Source organism: Plectropomus leopardus, chromosome 3, assembly GCF_026936395.1.
Source record: "Plectropomus leopardus strain MGB_pleo_1.0 chromosome 3, ASM2693639v1, whole genome shotgun sequence".
Lineage (NCBI taxonomy): Eukaryota > Metazoa > Chordata > Actinopteri > Perciformes > Serranidae > Plectropomus > Plectropomus leopardus.
The window spans coordinates 16,210,215-16,231,547 of NC_142178.1; the positions used below are offsets into that span (position 1 = coordinate 16,210,215).

Genomic DNA, 21,333 nt, shown 5'->3' on the forward strand with positions numbered 1-21,333 from the left:
TCACGATCCAAGCCAACATTGTCAGAATGCTGTGTAGGACTGTAATTAGGTTGATATTGAGTATGAACAAGCCATAGTTCCTCTTCTAGTTTGGACTCCTCTTGTAGTTTAGACTGCTCTGCCAAATTGGCTGTGCTCTTCAGCAGTCACCTTCCCTCGCTGTCCATAAGGCAAAGCTCTCGATTTACCGGTCGATCTTTGTTCCTACCCTCACCTATGGTCACGAGCTTTGAGTAGTGACCGAAAGAACAAGATCGCGGGTACAAGCGGCCAAGATGAGCTTCCTCCGTAGGTTGGCTGGGCTCTCCCTTAGAGATAGGGTGAGAAGCTCGGACATCTGGAAGGAGCTCAGAGTAGAGCTGCTGCTCCTCAGTGTTAAGAAGAGCCAGATGAGGTGGCTCGGGCATCTAATTAGGATGCCTTTCCGGACGCCTCCTTGGTGAGGTGTTCAGGGCATGTCCCACCGGTAGGAGGCCCCGGGGAAAACCCAGCACACGCTGGAGAGACTCTGTCTCTCAGCTGGCCTGGGAACGCCTCTGGATCCCCCGGGAAGAGCTGGACGAAGGGGCCGGGGAGAGGAAAGTCTGTGCTTCCCTGGTTAGGCAGCTGCCCCTGCGACCCGACTCCGGATAAGCGGAGAAGAAGGTGAAGGTGAAAAGGGTATATTAATTACATACCATATATAGTGACTGGGATCTGCTTAAGTATTTTAGGCCATATTCTAATAACATTAGAGAAACAATATAGATTGATAAATACATATAAAGAAATGGTTATTTTTCAAGAGTTAAATTTTGATTCAAATTTTCTTTTAAAATGCTTATAGGCAACTTTCAATTATAAAGTAAAAAAAGTTAACTTTACATTTTAATGGTGATTAATTAGTGATTTTTTCATTGAATCATTTCATGGTACAAACAGTGAGTTGTTATTATTGCAATAAAAGGCTTTCAATTATTGACAGAATGAGTTTATTCAATAAACGTAACCTAATTAAGATGATCATCCTATGACAGTTAATTAAATCTGAATAATTTCATATCATGGTAAAAGACTGGAATATGCAGAAAACTTTTTTTGAAGACTTTTGACTCATGGTCAAAAAATTGAGTGATTTTGTCCATTTTAAAATAGATATTCTTCAATAAATAAAAGAAAGAACTAAAATTAAAATGAATAAAAACATTCATCATATAATAAATATTACCTCAATGTAATTGTAACTTAAGATTCAAATAGAAAGCTAGCTGATTTGATTTCTGAGGTTGAAAAAAAAACACCAGAAGAATCCACTGGAGAGACTTAATTTCAGAAAATATGTCATGGCATATTTACCATCCTACATTGTTGCTTATATTTAACAGTGAGGTATATTATATTAATACAACATCACCCAAGTCAAGTCAAGAGAAAATATGAAAATATTTTTTTACATGATATTATTTACAACACGACTGCACATTTGAAATCAGCAGAAAAGAGGGAATCACAGCTCTTATGTACAGAGTCATGCAGGCACAACCTGTATTTTACACAAGTAAGCACAGAGTTCATGATTGCATAATGTTTGCATATAGGTTTGGCTCCTGTTCAGGTGTTTATTCGGTTGGGTGTTGACTTTGACCTTGATCTTTTGTTGTCACTTCAGCAGAGTTGACACTGCAGTGCTGTTTCACATGCGTTTATGAATGTGCAGGACATTGTTACAGGTGGGGCAGGAATGCTCCACATCCTTGGTGGCATCTACACAGAAGGGGATGAAACAGCAAAACCAGCACCTGGTATGGAATATCAGAATAATGTCAAAAATAACAATTCATGTGTGTGAGCTTGTTTAGAAGCTCCCCTGGTGCCTTAAAAATGCAAGTTAATTAATTTAGGAATGATTGGTTTACAATTTTCCAATGAGTTTTGAAAATGTGAATTTTCTGTGCTTAAGAAAACAACTTCAGCATACTTAAGACAGTAGGCTGAATCAGTGACTGTTCAGTCACATTGGCAAATGCAGAAACAGTTATTCTCAGTTTACATTTTCTCAATTAGTTAAGTCAATATTTCTTTAAGCATGAAGAAGTGACATCTGTGTCTATTGCCTGGCTCACCACATACCAGAGTATTACAGACAACATGCACAATGCTCCCAGGGACCATCTCACATCGCTAGTGAAGTAGAGAAGGGTCGAACTCCATACTAACCTTCATTATGGTTTGAATTGTTTTTAATATAATAGAACCGTGTGTCTTCACAAACTTAATTTAATGAGTTTAGTGAACTCAGCAATACATATATTGAGCTCATCATTTCAAGTAAAAACAAAATCAAGTCAGGTAAACTGATGTTTACAATTGAAGTGGTGTAACAAAAAAATAAACACACTACATTTTAAGCTGAATTAAATAGAAAAGATGAGTTGATTCCAATAAATTCCTGTATGATGTTTATATGGTGTGTGTGTGTGTGTGTGTGTGTGTGTGTGTGTGTATGTATGTATATATGTTGGGTAGGTTCTCTACTTACAAAAAGAGTCCTAGCACACCACAGATCAGCCAGGTGAGCATGCCATTTTTGTGCTTGGTTTTAGTAACAACTGTGCTTTGGCAGTGAGGACAAATCATCTGTCCAGGACAATCAGTTGGCAGCTGCTGTACTACCACCACTGGGTTCACTGTGAAGGAGACACACAATACCCTGTAACGCCTACACCTGACAGTTATACACCAACTCGTCACTCGTCGCTCTCTGACTTTTTGCTAATGCAAATTCAAAGTAATTTTAACTTGTGAGGAAAAACATGGAGAGACACTTACCAGAATGCACATGTGCATGTTGTTGGCTGTACTGGTAAGCGGGTTGTTGAACTGGATATGAAAAGGAGACAGCTTCAGTAAGGTTCAAAGAACATAACGCCACATGGAGTAACATGACAGGAATAACTCCAGAATATAAGCACTACATTACACTACAATACATGCAGGTAAAATAATACAGATGAAGGCCTCTGATCTCTTACTGGGCTGGATGGTAGGCTGAGCTTGGTAGACTCCCATGTTGTAGTTTCCAGGAGGACCAGGGTACGGCGGTGCTGGTTCTGGAGGAGGTCCCTGATGTTTTTCCATTGTATCTGCTAAAGGAGCAGAAAAAATGCTTTCAGGAAAAAAAATATACTTGGGTAAAGCCTTGTAGCCTAGGATATATGTGTCTTGGGCATTTGAAAGAAACAGGCAAAGTAACAGCGCACAGCCACTTCATATACACACAGTATATCTGTATTCATATACAATCAAACTACAGCTAATTACACACTCACCAGTGGTGGATGAAGTACCTAGACGTCATACTTCTTGCCAGAAAATGACTTTGGTCGAAGTTGAAGTCACCTATTCAACATACACATGTTTGGGCCAAATACCTGAATGAAACAAGTATCCAGTACACATAGTGTACTTTTTACAAGCACGGGCATCATCCAGGTAAAATGTGTCAATATTTGTACTCGAGATGAAGGAGAATTCTCATTTGGGCAGCTGTGTTCACCTTCTTTTGATGACAGATGATAAAGGTGAAGCTCAATCCTGACATTTTTCTGTAAATAATTTATTACATAATAAATATAGCAAATTCTAATCAACCTATATTCATTTCAGGCTTGGACCATACCTGTGTCTGATTAAACACCCATCCACCTCTGATTTTAACTCCGCCCTTTCAGAGTACAGATATGACTACAGATAATTTAGTTGAATGAAAAGGTACAGATACAGATAATGGTGTACTTGTTCATCCCTTACTGGTGCCCTACACCAGATATTGTATTTCTGGTTTACAACAACATTGGGCTTGATTTTAGCTTTCTATGTGCTGTCCTGTAAATGAAAAATGGTAATGCAAAGAGCCTCACATTTCAAGGGAGGGCAGTGCCACCTGTGCCACCCTTTAGTGCCACCCCTGGTTCACACTTTTATTTGCCCCATCTCTTTTCTCAAAAGTATGTTCACTTGCCAATCGAGTCATAGAGCATTTAAAAACAATGACGTTGTTACGACACTCTCTCCATGACGTGTTTGCATGCAAGAAAGCTGGTTTGGTGGCATTGCCAAACCACTCTTGACTCTTCACCAAACACGCAAATAGAGCTAAATGTCCAATGCCCAATGGTATTTACTATCAGCAATTTATTTGCATGCAAGAAAGATTTTCAACACACCTGTCAACAGCTAAATCAGCTGTTGTGAATATGTATTGACGTTGCTCTGACACTGGGAGTGGGGCTTAGCACACTGCAGAGGAGTGCGCACTGATTGAATACAAAGAGTCTTGACTGATGGATGTGTTGGGACATGTAAACATGCTCGATTGAGAAAGACTTACTAAGTTACAGCCAAAGCACGAAGAAAACAGAAAAAATACACATGGAAAGGCACTACGAATACAAAAAACACAAGCAAAAAGAGAAACGCTGCAGGTTATATAAACACAATACACCTTTTTACAGCACAGCAGACATTTCAACATGTCACATTAGGAAGGTGAAACAAATTTGTCAATACTGGTTTAGTGTTCCAGTGAGCCATGACAGCCGATGGAACAGAGTCATTAGCTGTTTCCAAATTCACTCTCTCACTATTCTCTATGCATTGTGTATTATATAGTGAACTGTATGGGGAGTAACTGAATGAGATTTCGAACACTATGCTGGAATTTCTCAAAAAGGCCAGCAGATGTTCCCATGGGACTCTAAAACCTGATTACAGTGAAAAGGCTTATACTGTATTATAGCCAAAATGATCTTATTGTGTAATCTTGATCAACATATCACACAATAAAAAGGTTTGATAAAAAAATATATCTTACCCCAGGTCCACTTACTACTTTTTCTCACTTTCGGTTTGTTGAGTTTTCATGTGATTAAAAGCTCTGAGAAAAACCTAATGTAACCTTGAATTTAGTTTTTGTTTTGGTTCATTTTGTAAAACACTTTCTAAGGTAAAAAAAACCAAAACAACAATTAACTTTTAGGCTGATGTACAGTGCAAGATTTTTTTTTGTTTGCTTGTGTTTTCTGTATGTGTATAAACTTGTTGATGTATTTCTGACAGTACTTTGCATTTAATTTATTTGCGTCATTTCTTTTCCTAAATGTTGATATTGTCTTCATCTGCATGAGTTTTTTTAAGCTTCATTCGCTGAGCTCTCTTGGCCACCACAGACTGATGGATAGGCGATTGACTGAGAATGAAAGGGAAGACAAATAGAAAAATAATAACAAAAACAGTGCCAGGGAGTGAGATGGCAGATGTCGTTCAACCTGTGTCACTTGCATTTAGTGTTTTAGTCATAATTTACTCTGACAAACTCCATGATCATAATGGATGATTCAACAACAGTTACATAATTAACTGTTGGTCAGATTTGACTTTAACATTTCTTTCATATATGACAAACCCAAGATAACTAATACAAACATGAAAACCAAGAAACACACATGCAAATCCAAACATTACGTAAGGTTTACTGTAGTTGGTTTTCCTCTACAAGATATGACATACATGTACTCTTTACATATTTAGTTTGCATTCAACACGAATGGCTGATTTCAAACTTTTTTGCAGTCTATGTAGGGCAAAGGATAGTGGGAACTGTGAAAGACAATCCTTTAAGAACCTAAAGAACAAACTTAACTCAGAGTAAAGTGGCTAAAAATGCCAGCAGCACCTTGCTCATTTCTTTAAAAAATGTTGTGGAGTTGCTTTTTTTTTATTTTTAAATTTGAAGAAGAATTTCAATGAGCCCATGTATGTATGTACATATGCTGCTTACCTTGGTCAGGAGGATGTGTGAAAAACGGCCACTGCTTCTTTTTCTGATGTTTGAGAGCAACTAAGAATGACAACAAGGCAAATGACACTGAAATGTGTCAGAAAGAGGGTGGAGCAATATGTGAAAAGTGCAGTTGTCAAAGGTGTGGATCACACAGCAGGACATAGTGGTAGGAACACCAGCAACTATAAAATCGCACATTGTAAGACTTCCATGTGTCAGTCACTCTTTTCCATAAAAGGCTCTAAAATATGCACATACCACCATTGAAATAAAATGAACACAAGAAATTAAGATTTTTAACAAAACTGACAAACTATTCAAAACTATTCGGTCAAATGATTATGTTTTTATTTTCATTGGCACCTGTGCCACAGACAGATGAAATGTTGATTGTTGGGTAATTTGTGTATGTTGTTGTCCAAAATCACTGATTAGCTGATTACAGAAGTCAGGCCATTCAAACACAAAAAAGACAGGACAGAAAACAAGAGGAGGACAAGGTTGCAAACTCCCTTAATTGGATTTTTTTTTTTTTTTCAAGCGGTGGCCAGCTAACTGACAAGCCCCTTGCTGCTGCCATCCCTGGGCTGCCATGAGTGTGTGTCAACAAACCAACAGCAGGTGCGCTAATGTTAGCAGCAATAGATAATGGTCTAAATAATTGTACTGTTTAGGTATTGTGTTAGATGTAAATTTAAAGACAACACATACATGTATTGTTTAGGCTAAGTTGTAGGGTGCTAATAAATTGTCTGTCTCTGATAGCCAGAATGAATTATTATTGAAAGCTAACTGAGAGCCAAGTAGATGCTAGCTGTTCCTAGCATTAGATAACTGTTATATTTTCATGTTTTCGGTTGCAGGTCTAACCAGTCAGAGAAAGAAGCATTCAAATAGGTGAGTACAATCGCCTTTTCAAGGGGATATGGGGTATCTGTTGGGTCGCCGTGCCCCTGTTTTAAATGTTATTATTTCGGAGTCAGGTCGCCATCGTGCCCTTGTTTCATTGTGTGTTTGTACTTTTGTGAGTAAACTGTGTTCGTGCTGCTGTAGCTGGCCAGTTTTCGGGACATGGTGTTGTATATTGATAAGTATTGCAGCTCTCTGCTCTCTGCTCTGCTCTCAGCTGCTTGTTGTTATGTTTGTGAACCTTGACTGTCACAGCATTGTCCATGCTTCTCATCACTTTCTCTATGACCTCTGTAATCTGCAAATACAATAGCCTCGGTAACACATTCCCACTGTAACATCCAATACCTGGCTGGTACTGCGTATATACGCCTAGATGTGCGTGCATATCTATGTGTGTGCATATCTATGTGCATGTGTGCTCCATAACAAACAAGACCAAGGGCTCCTCTTAATAGCCTGCACTGGGGACCGTCTTTACTAACTTACACCACTGATAAAGGCATTTGAATTTTTCCACAAATCCTACAGTGTGCCTTGGATTATTTTTTGAAGAAGACTTGCACTTTATACTTCTATATTTTTTGATCCACTTAACCCATGCAACGAGCCCTGCACAAGATAAAATAAACACAGTATACCTGAGGCATCCAAAGAGCACCTGTATGTGAACACTATCAAGACCCTGCAGAACTTCTAATCATTCGTCCTCGTGCAGGTTAGGTTATTAGTGACTCTATAGGCTTCAGACCCCCTGTGACATAGCTCTTTTAAGTGTACTGGTTTTGCTACTAGTATTATAATTTTTTAAACATTATCCAGCCCGAGACATAATTTGGTTGGTACCCTTAAAACTACAAAGTGTAACAGTAAATTAGTGCCAGCAGAGGGCACAGTGAGACGGTGTTATCAGCACTAACTGTGTGTTTTGTAGCAAGAGGACTTGATCTGGCTCTTCTGAAGAGAGGGTAGGTAGACTGCCTGACATGGAAAGCCATCGATGCAGTGCTGCTTTAGCAGCCTGATCCTCATTGTTTATAGTTTGTGTTTGTGTGTCATCTCATTTGCGTCAGCTTTTAATAACTTTTTGTTTCGTCTCCCATCATGTTTTGTTGTCAGGATTAATTTACCTTGTTTTTTGAAAGCTTGTCATGGCATCAGTATTGCACTCTTTAATGGTGCATACTGGACATTTAAAAAACAGAAATATCTGGAGAGATACATTGTTAAAATGATTTTAATGTGGTTACACCTGTTCTTGCACAAGTATTGCCTTGCGTCTGTAAATGTCCGTGTCCATGTTGAAGAGTTTTTTTTTTTTTGCATCCATGGTTGTCTTTTTCCAGCATGCAAAGAATTTCTTTTTGCTTTGAGATGACAACATACAGCTTAAGTAGGTTCATTGGCTTACGCGTTAGCCATGTTACAAAGGACTGTGTGGGTTTTCCTTGCACTGTACATGCAGGTCAGGTGATACATTTACACCTCGTACAGGGTGAATCCCGCCTTCAGCCCCTCGATGACACTGAACAGGACAAGTGGTTCATGGGGAATGTGTATATTCATGTACTGTAGATATATTTTTATCTAAGAGCTGTGAATGAGGTGTGGAGGTCGACCTCTATTATATACTAAACTCCTTTTGGAAGAAGAGCTCTTTTCTCTCACTATATAGGCTGTCATGTCACCTTGCAAAGTCCAAGTCTGGATCACGTAGACTCATACAAGAGAAGAATGGAAAAATATGTAAGAGTGAGGGCAACAAAGACGTTTGCTATTTCATCACACGATCACAAAACTGTTAACTGTTCATTGTCAAAACAGTTAAAAAACGATGTCGACACTGAAACGAAACAGAAAACTTTATCGGAATTTGGGAGTGCATTTTAATATTTATTTTGGTTTTCATACGGCTTCACATAGCAAAAGTCTTGTTTTAACAGTAATTGAAAACCTTCAAATTTTCCACAGTGTATCTGTCAGTGTATCTGTGTCATCTGTCACTTGTATTTTCACACATACGCCATGCACAGATGTAACACATAAGGGCGAATATGTTCGTGTATTGTCACAGATACATTCACACAGGGTGTTGCTACAGCTGCAGATAGAAAAATGTCTCGCTTTGAGCAGTCTGACAGGAGAGATGAAAGAAAAAAAGAAAAGGAGAAACAATAATGTGTGTGAATCATCTGAATGATTTATGAGTCATTTATTTGTATATAACATTTAGAGAGTGAGGTAAGAAGGACAGATCTTACAGAGGATCCAGAGACATGGGCTGCCTGCTGTGTTTTATTGTTTTTAACATTTACCTGCCCAACTTGGAATGAAAAAAGAAATATCAGCAGTGGGGCTTTTTGTTCCCTTTATTAAAAGCGATAGATAAAAGCTGCAGTATGTTCTCCAGGTCATCGCTAACTGTGTCTGCCTGCTGTGTGGGGCTGAGCAGGTGGTGTACAGTCAGTTTATCAGAGCTGCATGCTGCTGCTGAACCCAAGGTTTTAAGAGCTGTGAGGCTGAAATAAGACAGTTGGGCTGAGATTGAATTGTTTGACCTAATTTTTCATTGCTGTGTTGAGCTGAGTCCCTTGAGACATTTTAGGTGACCTTGGGATGTGTTGACTCAGCTTGTCATTTATTTTCTGGTGAAACTTTTTCCTCATATGATAATAGTGCAATGTTCTCAAGGTTGTTACTGCCACTGTTACTTTCCTAATCATTCTAACCTGTGAATAAATACTTGTCAGAAACAGTTTGAAGTAATCCCATCTACACAACTGATGCAGTTGGCTTTCAAATGCTTAACACTTATTTCTCTAAGTGAGTGTCTTCCCACACCTGCGGTTCTCATCTCTTTAGTTACAGAATCTGAAGCTTTACTGACATGCTATTACCTCCCTGGTCTGTCAGTAGTATTAAGAAAGCCTCCTTTGAAAGATCAGCAGCCTCCTTCTCTGCTGGTGTCCCTTTGTGGATAACGGCTTTAAGAAGTACTGTGCAGTTATTGCATATGACAACACATGAGCACAAAAAAAAGGGATTTTATCTTAAAAGACCATCCCACTTAACCTGGCAGTTTTTTTGCATAATTTTCGCTGACTTTGTGCATTGATTTTTTTCTTTGTTTAACACCTTTGAGGAATATTACACCCACAAAAGTCCAATTTGTATATCAATTACTCACGCCATGTTTCATTGAATTGTCTAGAAAGCTTAGCTTTTTTGCATGCCACTTTAAATTTTACTTGTGTTACTAACACCAGTCTCCTGGGTAAAAGTCCTGTGCTTGTGAGACCCACTCACCTAAACTTTCACACTTTTTATACCACGTCCATTGTTCTGAGTGTCTAACAGTGACACAGATGGGCTTACACTGGAGTTGGTTGAAAGCCCAGTGAATCTCACACAGACATTAAATGGTGCCATCTGCGCTGGAATCAGACACCAAATCACGCCCCCTCGGTTTCAATGCACATGGCATTGGGTAATGCCCGTGGCATCACTGTATTGATGGGCACTGTGTGAAGTGTCCGTCAAAGGTCTACATTATAGGCTCGTAACAGAACCCTGTCACAAGTGGAGAATGGTTCTTTTTTTGTACCCACACAAAGGTTGTAAAAATGTAACACCTCTGCTTGAGGGGTACTTTTTCCAAGCAAATAGACTTTAGTTCTGATGTCCATTCAATTGCAAAATGTTTTCCAAAAATGCTTGAATAAAAGATGCCAATAAGCAGGGCGGACACATCAGTGATCTAAAAATAAGTCATAAGTCTGCAAACTGAAAACAATGTGACAATGTGATAAGGGTCATTTGTAATAATTATATATATATATATATATAGTTTTTCTGCATCAAATTAAACACTAGTCAACGATAAGATAGTAAGGCACATTCCACTCTCCCCAAAACCTTATCTCAAACTCTTTTTCTCCTGCCTTCAGAATTCAAATAGCTGCTCTCACACACACACACACACACACGTATGCAAGCACGCACACATATGTATCTATCTATCTATCTATCTATCTATCTATCTCTCTATCTATCTATCTATCTATCTCTCTCTATGTATGTGTATATATATATATATATATATATATATATATATATATATATATATATATATATAATAGAATAGAATGCTCTTTATTGTCATTATACAGTGTATAACGAGATTGGAGAGCTTCTCCATTCCTTCAGTGCAAAAGTACAAAAGCTTTTTACAGAATTAAGTACAAAATAGGTAAAAAAAAAAAATAGCAATAGGAATAAGAATAAAAAAAAAGATAAAAATAGAGAGATAAAAATAAAAATAGACTTATATACAGATATGTACATGGGTGTGGAGGTATAAGTTAAATAATAAATATAAGTAGAGCGACTCGGTGTATTGCACGATATATTGCACAGTATGTATAGTATGTAGTATATTGCAAATATATTGCACATAGGTAGATAATTAGGGTGTGCACCGGGTGGATTGAGGTAGGGATGTGATGTACATTGTCTATTGTCTGTTGTGATGTCCGGGGTGGTTATTTGTGAGAGTTCACGGTGGTGATGGCTCTCGGAAAGAAACTGTTTCTCAGTCTGTTTGTCCTTGCCTTGATGCACCTGTAGCGCCTGCCTGAGGGCAACAGGTCAAACAGCTGAGCGCCAGGGTGTAAGCTGTCCTTGATCATGTTATGTGCTCTGCTGAGGCACCGGGTGGTGTATATGTCCTCCAGGGAGGGGAGAGGGCAGCCAATGATCTTCTTGGCTGTTCTGACTGTCCTCCGTAGCCTCTCCCTGTCTGCCTCAGTGCAGCTCCCGAGCCAGGTGGTGATGCAGTAAGTCAGCAGGCTCTCGATGGACGAGTGGTAGAACGCCAGCAGCAGCTTCCTGTCCAGATTGTTCTTCTTGAGGATTCTCAGGAAGTGTAGTCGCTGCTGAGCCTTCTTGATGACCGCTGTGGTGTTTTCGGTCCAGGAGAGGTCGTCGGAGATCTGGACTCCCAGGAACCTGAATGTATATATATATACACAAATTGCACCTGAAGGGTATGGAACACCGTACCTATACATATCAGGGAAGCCAGTTCACTAAATATTTTAAAAGAAGGCTAAAAACTTATCAACTTAGCCTTTAAATAGCTATGTCCCCATTTGCACAGAGATCATGCTAGAAGGCCACTATAAAGTCCCTTCTTTGCACTGCCTTTGCATTTTTTTTTAAAAATAGACTCTGGAAGTGAGGGGACATGTCCCCCCAATCACCAATACAAATAACATCCTTGTCCCCTTTTGACAAGTGCCAAACATAACCTTCTGCTCTCATTGCTGCTCTGGGGACAGGACTGTTTTTTATCAGTCACATGAAGGAAAATCAGCAGTATTTCATTATCATCAAAATGAGGAGCGCTACTCTGGATGATTTAAGAGCTCGAAGAAAGGTTTTTGTTCATATTTCCCAATTATCTACAATTTTATGATTTTATCCACTCAGGCTGATGGGAGATTGTTATGGCAACACTTATTGGCTGATGTTCAAAATTCAGACTTTGCTTGATCCTTCATCTTTGCTACCCTGCTGTTGACCAGAAGGACTTGCATCTTGTACATAGATTGCATCATTGGAAGATCAAAGAGGATTTTAGTCATGCAAAGTGTCACAGATGAGGTGCTGTGTGAATGTTTCTTGTAGTAAAGGAATTAAACAGCGCTGGTCTGGAGAAGCACGATTGTGGACCTCTGTTGTGACTATCTATGTGTCTGAAATGAGGAAGTCATTTGCAGCTCATGACACTGGAGAAGGTGTGAAGGGTGAATGTGTGAATCACTGCTGAAGAAACAGCAGACAAAGAGCTTTTCAACATCACAATGTTTCCTGGGTGCAAAGAATAAGAAGCAGTTCTGCGTACAAGTAACAAAAAAGAAGTATTTTAAGCACTGATATCTCACACAATAAAATCTATGAATACAAAATATTTCTGAGGTCACGATCATGTACAAAAGATGTGCGAGCTGAATCAAAGACTGTGACTCTCCGCTTATATTCAAGGCCATTTCATCCATGTCAGATTCGAACAAAACAGTTTGTCACTCTTTGGATACAAACATACCCCATTTTAGGAGATAAAAAGTAAAATAAGCTGATATTGGTCATATCTGTCATTTAGTCAAACACTGATGTCTGTACTGCAGCCATTACATTTTGTTTTTTTGTTCTTAGTCTGGTCTTCATTACATGAAATCAGGGGCGTCATTGTGGGGGGAAAAGTGAAAAGTGGGACTGACTACTCAGGGCCCCAGTGGAGGGGTGGGGGGTGGGGGGCTTAATGGGCCTGAAATAAAAATTAATTTTTTAGTTTCTTTTTTTCTCTCTCTAAGTTATAACGGCAATAAGTTAACTAAAATTGTCTGAATAAATACATAAACATTAGGAATTCCTTTCTGCAAAAAATGTGGAATCTCAGAGGCCCCTCTCCCCCCTATTATGCGCAAAATGGTTTAGTCTGCTTTTCACCGGTCGACTGGATTGATCTGTCAGCAGACAGTCAAGTGTGAGTGATGTTGCAGATTGCAGCACCATGCCCCCCCCCCAAAAAAAAAGCAAACTGAGGTGAAACAACTTTTAACAACTTTCTTTCAAAAGAAGGGTGGGCACACCTTAATATAATAACAGCCGTGATGACATACAGCACAACACCCGACCTTGAGTGTGATATTGCTTTTATACAGCAGTTCTACAAGCGTCTTTTATTTGTTAACAACAAGCGACAACAGATTATGATTTGTTTATTTAATTATATTTAGTTAATAGTTCGGCAACCGCTGGAAATTACAGCTGTTGCCTAGCAACGCATAGACATTTTCGAACACTGCTTGCTAATCTGTGTTAGCTTGGTTTTCATGTTATGCACAGAGCAGCTGCTTAGTGTCATGAACATTTATCTCTGTGTTTTCAATTAAATCAGACACACTGAATACTTATATGGATTACCGTTTTAATTAATTAAAGATGAAATACTGTACCTTTGTTTCAGAGTCAATATTTTAATTTGAATAACCATTTAAACTTTTTTAGACTACAGTTTAGTTGGTACCTTTGGGTAGATCAAAACAACTATTTGTTGTTGTTGATTTTCAGTCTGTTTTCAAGGTTGGTAATAGGTCTACCGTTCATGCAAGTCCTAATGTCATAACTACAAAAATGTGTCTGATAAGTAAACAAACAAACATAAAATAAACAAATGAAAAAAGTTAAACCTGACATAACAGTTTTTTTCTTTTACCTCTCAGTCATGAATACAACATTGATATACCATCAACTTTTGAAGCTGATATGGTGAACTTTGTAAACAGTTGCTTATTTACTATGGTCAGCTGAATACTTGGATAAAGCAAATATCCAATACTGATAATGCACTTTTCACCAGTAGTAAGTATAATCCGAGTCAAACGCGTCAATATCCAAACTTGTGATGAAGGAAAATCATTTGGGTAGCTGTGTTTAATCTCCTACACCTGTAATGAAAAATGATCAGAAAACAATGGTATATGGTAAAGTGTCCTGGAGACATGCATGTGTGCAACATTTTACATGTACAGATATGAAAACTCTTTCATTCCATCCTGCATTAAGATACTAAACAGCAATAAGTCCTTTTGTGATGCTGAAAACATAGCCAAACAACAGGAATTTCTCAAAAAAGAAGCCTTTAAAGAATGCATTATTGTAGGTATATCGAACCCTATACAAAGTTTCAACCAATATCAGGAAAACTCCTCTCTGATGCAATATTCACAGGAAATAGTTTGTTCAAAATTCATTATACCTGTTAATCTAACTTCCTTCAGTTAGGCATTTGGGTTAATCATACAGTTTATCATTTGTTCTGTACTGTTTGTTATAAATTGTTATAAATTTAATATAATATGAAATATCCCTAAAATATGTCTTCACTTTAATCAGTGATAGTATCCCTGAAGGAAAAAGGTTGGGAACCCCTCTATGCAGCCAGGTAGGTTTTAACCTAGTCTTGTTTTGTTAGTTTTGGATTATTTTAAGGGATGAAATATTTTATTTCATTTTCTTTTTCGTGCTTTTAATTTGCGATTGCCAGTTATGTTTAGCTGCTGCTCTAAACTTTTAGCAGAGGCATGCAGTCATGTCAAGATACTAAGGTAGAAAACTGTTATGATCTCAGGGTTGTCTTATGATTTGTTTCCTGTTTCATTCTAAAAGTCAGTCCGCTCATGTGTCATGTCTTGCTTTACTTCTCCCCTTGTCTGTCTCATTATTCCCTCCCTGTTCAGAGTTTTCCCTGCACATCTGTCCTGTTTTAGTGTCGTTTGCTCCATCCTCGTGTTACCCTCCACACCCACCATCTTCATTGTTGGCCAATCCCTGTGTTTCCCTCCTTTAGCACGTTTCCATCTGCTCCAGCTTTGTCTCGTTGTGATTAGTTCTCTGTTTGTATTCACCTGTGTCTTTCCTTTTGTTCCTTTGTCAGTTTGTCTGTGTTTGTGGTGTCATTCCCTGCTTTGTTTTCCATGCTTGTGTTGGTCTCTTGTGTTTCTTGCTCAGTTGCTTCCCATTTGTTCATTGTGCCATCCTGGTTTGTTTGCAGTTTAGTTTCGGTGCTTCTTTCTTTTGTTGTTTGAGTTACGTCTGCCTGCATCTTCAGTTCCATTGCCTGTCTGGTTTGGATGTATTTTACCAGCTGCATTGAAACTTGCTTTTTGTTTAACCCACCTGCCTGTTGCACTGCATTTTGGTCCGGTTTTTGAACTGAAACTATAACATACTATATATATACTCCTGCATGTTTTAGATCTCTGGCTGCTCCAACACAGCTGATTCATTATGAACTCCTGCAGCTGCTTTATGACCGGCTGATCATTTAATAAGCCGTGTTGCAGAAGGCAAAGATTTAAGAAATGCAGGACCTGTGGTGCTCCAGAAAAGGTTTGGGGTAATGCTGTTTTAGTACGTATTTCGTCAGCGCAACAACTGAAGGTGTGTAGGATTTAGTGGCATATAGCAGTGAGGTTGCAGAACTAAAAACTTCACCAGTGTGCCAAGCGTGTAGGAGAACTATGTCGGCTCACACAAAAATGCTTATAGCCCTGTCTAGAGAGTGATTGGTTTGTCCGTTCTAGGCTACTGTAGAAAAAACATGATGTACTGTAGGACCCGCTTCCTGTTGGCTTGTTTTAAGTTGAAGAAAAACACGGTTGTCATTACCAGGTAATTATAAACTTATGAAAATGTAGTTATAAATATTATATATACCATTTCTGTCAATAGACGCCACTAACTCCTACACACTGGATCTCCAGTGGGGATGTGTTTAATAATCGGATGTAACGTTAATCCGTAACCATAGCAACAATCATGAAAATAAATAAAATGCACAAAGGCAGATGTAACTATGGCTGTAATGCTACAATTATGGATAAATACAAGAAAGAGTTACTTGTCAGCTGACAACTGTGTTTATTATTTTTATAAGTGCACAAGCTTGGAGGATGATGTAGGTTATAACTTGCAGATTCTACTATAGTCACACGTCATCTTCCAGTTTAAGCAACAACCTTCTGTTTTTAACTTTGAGCACAAAATTAAGTGTTGTTTTTGTTTATTAATTGGTGTACAATGTAGCTAAACAATATGGACATGACTCAAAAAATAATATGAAGAATCATAAAAAATGGCAAAATAGTTTGGAGGGAGGCTTTGAGAGATTAGTTTTATGCATAATATTATGAAATATACTGTTATATTATGAAAAAGACGGTAAAGAGCGTAAAGCGAACAAAACATTAGACCCAGGAGATAGCCTTGAGAAGCCAACAGCTGAAAATGATGTTTGACACAGAATTTCATAGTCGCTTCGTGTGACAGGAGGAGGTGTCCTCAGAGAGGGCTTTAAGAAAGGAGCTGCTCCATGCAGAGGCAGTGCCTACAGTCAAGGCAGAGTCCAGTCTTTATACTATATTCCAGCTGTCTAATCAGGTTTGATTACAAGCTGCAGTGCATAGTTACCCCTGTTGGACCACAGACAGAGACAATCTTGCAGACCTGTAGATCAGGGGGCATTGACGGATGCCTGAGACAGAGAGGAGTAATTTCATGCAGGGTTCATTTGAAGGTCATTATAGTGGGAAAAAGGTGTGAAGTGTAGTGACGGAAGTCCCTGCTGCTGCTGCAGGTTTTTATGTGTGTGTGAGCATATGGAAAAGAGAGGGGGAAAGTATCAGAAATGCACTCATTCTTCACTCTTAAAGAAAAACATATTCTTTTTTTGATATGACATCTTTTGTGCCCTTTATGAGATACTATTCCATTTGTAATATTTATAGTTTTATATTTTGAGATGGTTAAAATAAGGACAGGAAAGGACAGGGGAAGACAGAAGCAACAGCTTGATGATGAGTGCAGTGGAGAGGGCTGAGAGGAGATGACAGAGGACCAGCAGAGATTGTTAAAAGGAGAGAGTGAAGCTGGTGCTGCAGAGCTGTGATAAATGCAGACCACCGACTGCGTGGCCTTTCTATTTCAACACCCCTGCTTTTCATTTTGTTCCCTGGCGGTCCTCGCTGTCTGGCCCGAAAATTTCATAATCTTGCCGGGGGTTCTTCAGCTTTTAAACAAAGACATGAACGCACACACACACACGCGCAAGCACACACACATGCACACGGGATTTTTGCAGAGGCTTCAGGTCGACTCTCTTGCTCCTCCAGACAGCTTAGACTGCTCTGATTATACAAGAGTGCAAATGGCTACTATGGTGGTTACAACTGTCACTGTGATCAGAGCAGACCAGGAACCCATGAGTAACTGTCACGCTCCGCTGTTTACATACCTCTTTGCATTTCTTTTTCTCCTCTGGCTCTGCTTTGGAGCCTCTCTTCTGCTCTTTAATCCCTCGCTCAGAATTACTCCACATCTTTAAAGGCTTTCGATTTTCTCTGCTCACCCCATCTTTGCATTTTATTTTCAGGATTTTGCACAATTTCTGTTTTCTTGTTTTTAGAAGAGTGATTTCAGTGGGATCAAGAGAGCTCTGAGAGCTAGCAAGCTTGCCAACTGGCAGTTATTTGCTAGCAGTTTCTATCAGAGTTTGCAAGCTAACTGACAGTTAGCAAGCAGTTGTGGCTAGCAGGACAGTTGACACTGTATCTGAATACATATTTATTTATATTTTCCAGCAGGGAAGTTCAAATGTAAGTGGATGGAACGAGTCTAATAAACTGTAAAAGCCTCTTCAAATTTTGACACTTTGGCTAGATGTATGTTTTGCAGTATCAAAGTTCATCTTAAAGTAGAAAGTGACACAGAATATTCTCACATATATTTAATTGTGTTGACAGTCTCATTGTTTCAAACACGAACCCTTAGGTATATTGTCAAGGTGCAAAAACCAGGTGTTTCTTCACAAAGAGATTTCCATAAATATTGCGAAATTATCTCTGTTTGAAGTAACAGTCAGGCATGAGGTCTCCCGTAAGATTAATCATGGTGTTAAAGAAAATGTCAAGTTAATTAACAACGTTTTAGGTTAACTGCTCGAGTTTAACTAACAAGTGATGAGACGCTCTCAATGCGAGCTAACAGGAACACGCATCAGGCACACACCACTGACACAGAATGTAAGGCTCTGCCCCTGAACGAAACCCCACTTTTGTTTTTAGAGAGTCCCCTTCTCCCATAGAGTCCACCATGTTATTTCTATGACAGCCCAGAATGGACAAACAAAACATTAGCTCTAGATAGGGCCAGCGTAGTTATCCTACATGTTTGGCATTCAGGAGATGTTTCTGTTGTTTCCAGTCTGCAATCTCACTGTCAGATGTCACTACATCAAACATATAAGGCCTTTAAATGCTGGTGTGACAAAGCCTAAACCAAAAAAATGTAATAACAGAGAGGACTTTGTCTGTTCATCACATGTGATATCATGTTATATATTATAATATATTTTGATGAAACAGAAAGAAATTAATGATGCATCTCAGTTAACTTTGTTGTTTCAACATTTCACATATTGATCCAGGTGCTGCTTCACAGATTGTTTTTTTTCATTTGACCATCATAGTGCCAATCAATATCTCTGAAACCACTGATTGAACGGGGATGAATCTTGAGGAAATTATTCACCTTGTCAGTGCAGCCAAGCACTTTCAGGAAGACACTGATTAGCTGAAAAGGGCCTATGCCATTACAAGTCAGAAATAAAGTTATTGACCTGTTGTTGATTGACTCCATCAGCTATACAGATTGACTGTGGAGGATGTTTGCTATCATGAAGCAAGGGGAAATGAGGCCACAGGAGATGAATGGAACATATTCTCAAGTTTTGTCTCCTATTCGACAAGTGTGCTCCCTTAGTTTGATTTCTGCCTCTCTCTAAACACAGTAGCTCTTGATTTTTTAATAAATCTTTCAGTGGCCGGCCTGCATTAATAAGACGGCCAAGTGAAGAGGTGAATACCGCAGGAAATGGAAAAAGAACAAGCAAGTAGCGTGTACGAAGAAATGATTAATGTGGGTTGGAAAACTGAGCTTTGAACTGGGAGAAGAAAGAGAAGAAAGAAAGAGATGCAATAGGAAGAGATGACCGAGAAAACCTCCCAGATAACATGACACAACCGAAAAATTAAAACTGCTAGGAAATGGAGAGTATTAATCCAGAGCAGGGCAACAGTGACTGCCAAGAGAGTGTGTATTGGCTAGACACAAATGTGAGCTTCCACTTTTCTTTTCTTTGTGTGTGTGTGTGTGTGTGTGTGTGTGTGTGTGTGTGTGTGTGTGTGTGTATTTGCACAATGTTTACCTTCTGATAATGCTCCAATCAATGGCTTCTCAGCCAGCAATGAGATGAGAGCAAACACTGACTGCATCACTTCTTTGTCTCAGTCTGCTGTTTTACCCAGTGTGTCTCCTCCAGCCATAATCAGTCTCACATAGATTCGTTTTACTGCTTTTAGTATTTAAATTCACATGTTAAGCCTCTTTATCTATTGCATTTGTCTGCCTCTTTTACACATTTTTATATTCTCATTCACTCCATCTGTCACTGCATCAACCCGTAGCCTAGTGGAGCACAATATCACTTATAAACGCATTAGTGTCTGTCAGTATGTGTGAAGGAGCTGTTCATTATGTGATCATGCCTTTCCTGCTTTGTTTGCATGCCTTTGCCTGCATGCATGTGTGGGTGTTAGTTTAGAAAAGTGGAGCTAAAGGTCAAGCAAAGCGAGCATATAAAGCAACTCATCAAAAAGCAACAGGGCAGTCCTTTTGCTCTGACCTTGCCTGCATGACAGAAATCAAGAACAAAAAAAGAACAGCTTTGTTTTGTGTTATTGTCATTTTTATTTAACTTAAGCCCCTTTCCCACAGCACAAAAACACCACAGGCATTATACTATGACTGTGCGCACGAAAAAAACATCTGTCTCTTCCTGAGCCTTTGAACATCATTCAAAATGTAGCTGGCACCAAGTTCAAATGAGAGACGGAATTAGAAAGATAAATAACAAAGTAGAAACCACTGTAACATTTTCACTGGCCTCCATTATGCATTCTTCTGTTTACTCACCTGTTTTCGGGCTGTCTGTGACGTTGAATGGGACACAACAGTAAAAAGAACAAAAACAGACACACTAAAGATGTAAGTGTCTGCTGCAGAGCCGTGTACACACCTCTGGTAGGCTGGCAATGGGAAATGAGTCTATTGCCTATTTTTTAAGTTTTCTTGCATTTGAAAAACTTGTGAATATGTGCTAAGTTTGGTGGAAAGGGGGTATTAGAGGAAAATCCATTTTCAAGCTACAGTCCGCAACTTCTTAAATGTATTGTAACATAACAGTAAGTGCAAACATTCATGCAGCTCTACAAATTGCCAAGCAGCTGCTGAACAACATAGGCTATTAAAGAGATTAGAGAAAACATTATTCAGGAAGTTTTTCACATTGGAGCTAAATTCTCCACAGAAATACAAAACCACAAATGGCCCTATACCTAGAGAGCCAGTGTTTGGTTTGTCCATTCTCTGCTACAGTAAAAACAGACTCTGTAGACGAGGACCTGCTTCCTATGTAAATGTGAACAGCTCATTCTGAGGTAACGAAATCAGGATTCTTATTGTCAGGTGATTATAAACTAAAGAAAACATACTAATTATATTTTGTTCCATTTCTGCCAATATATACCCTTATATCTTCCACACCAGACCTTTAATGTTTATCAGTGGCAGTGGTTAGTGGTACGTCATTATGGGAATACATTTCTTACATCTTTTCTTGCTGAGTTATTATGAGACATTGGCAACCACATTACAGAGAGGACTAGGTGGATCCTCTGTTACATAAATATTGTTCTTTGTCTAATGCCATGTGCTCACACTGTGTGTTGAAATAGTCTCTGTGGGCTTCATTGTTATTGCTCTTTTCTCTGATTAAATACTGCAAAGCACTTGGTTTTGCAGTAACTACATATTCAATATATCAATAATTGTTGCATTTTGAAAGATAATTTAGCTATTCATGTGGAATTGGCAACATAATCCCACCAGGAGGTCCAATTTCTAGCTGTTCTGGGGTTTTT

The 21,333-nt window shown here is 38.9% G+C and overlaps 2 protein-coding genes across 4 annotated transcripts in view; one reads left to right on the forward strand and one right to left on the reverse strand.

Moving 5' to 3' along the window:
* The window catches only part of pkd1a (polycystic kidney disease 1a), a 162,140-nt gene that overhangs the window by 9,826 nt on the left and 130,981 nt on the right, over positions 1 to 21,333 (forward strand). Inside the window, exons 2-3 of the mRNA XM_042484667.2 lie at positions 6,363 to 6,442; positions 6,685 to 6,718. The gene's annotated coding sequence lies outside the window, so the exon portion shown is untranslated. The remainder of the gene's footprint in view (positions 1 to 6,362; positions 6,443 to 6,684; positions 6,719 to 21,333) is intronic.
* Positions 934 to 5,922, reverse strand: LOC121942599 (LITAF domain-containing protein-like). Of its 3 annotated transcripts, XM_088075730.1 has the most exons (6): positions 5,819 to 5,871; positions 3,309 to 3,378; positions 3,012 to 3,125; positions 2,809 to 2,859; positions 2,519 to 2,666; positions 934 to 1,778 (listed from the first exon to the last, which is right to left on the reverse strand). In XM_088075730.1, the coding sequence occupies exons 3-6, from the start codon at positions 3,115 to 3,117 to the stop codon at positions 1,673 to 1,675; spliced, it is 411 nt and encodes a 136-aa protein (XP_087931856.1). In that variant the 5' UTR covers positions 3,118 to 3,125; positions 3,309 to 3,378; positions 5,819 to 5,871; the 3' UTR covers positions 934 to 1,672. The 3 variants fall into 3 exon arrangements, with proteins under 3 accessions (XP_087931856.1, XP_042341788.1, XP_042341787.1); XM_042485854.2 differs by lacking the exon at positions 3,309 to 3,378 and having other exon boundaries at positions 3,012 to 3,122; positions 5,819 to 5,876; XM_042485853.2 differs by lacking the exon at positions 3,309 to 3,378 and having other exon boundaries at positions 936 to 1,778; positions 5,819 to 5,922.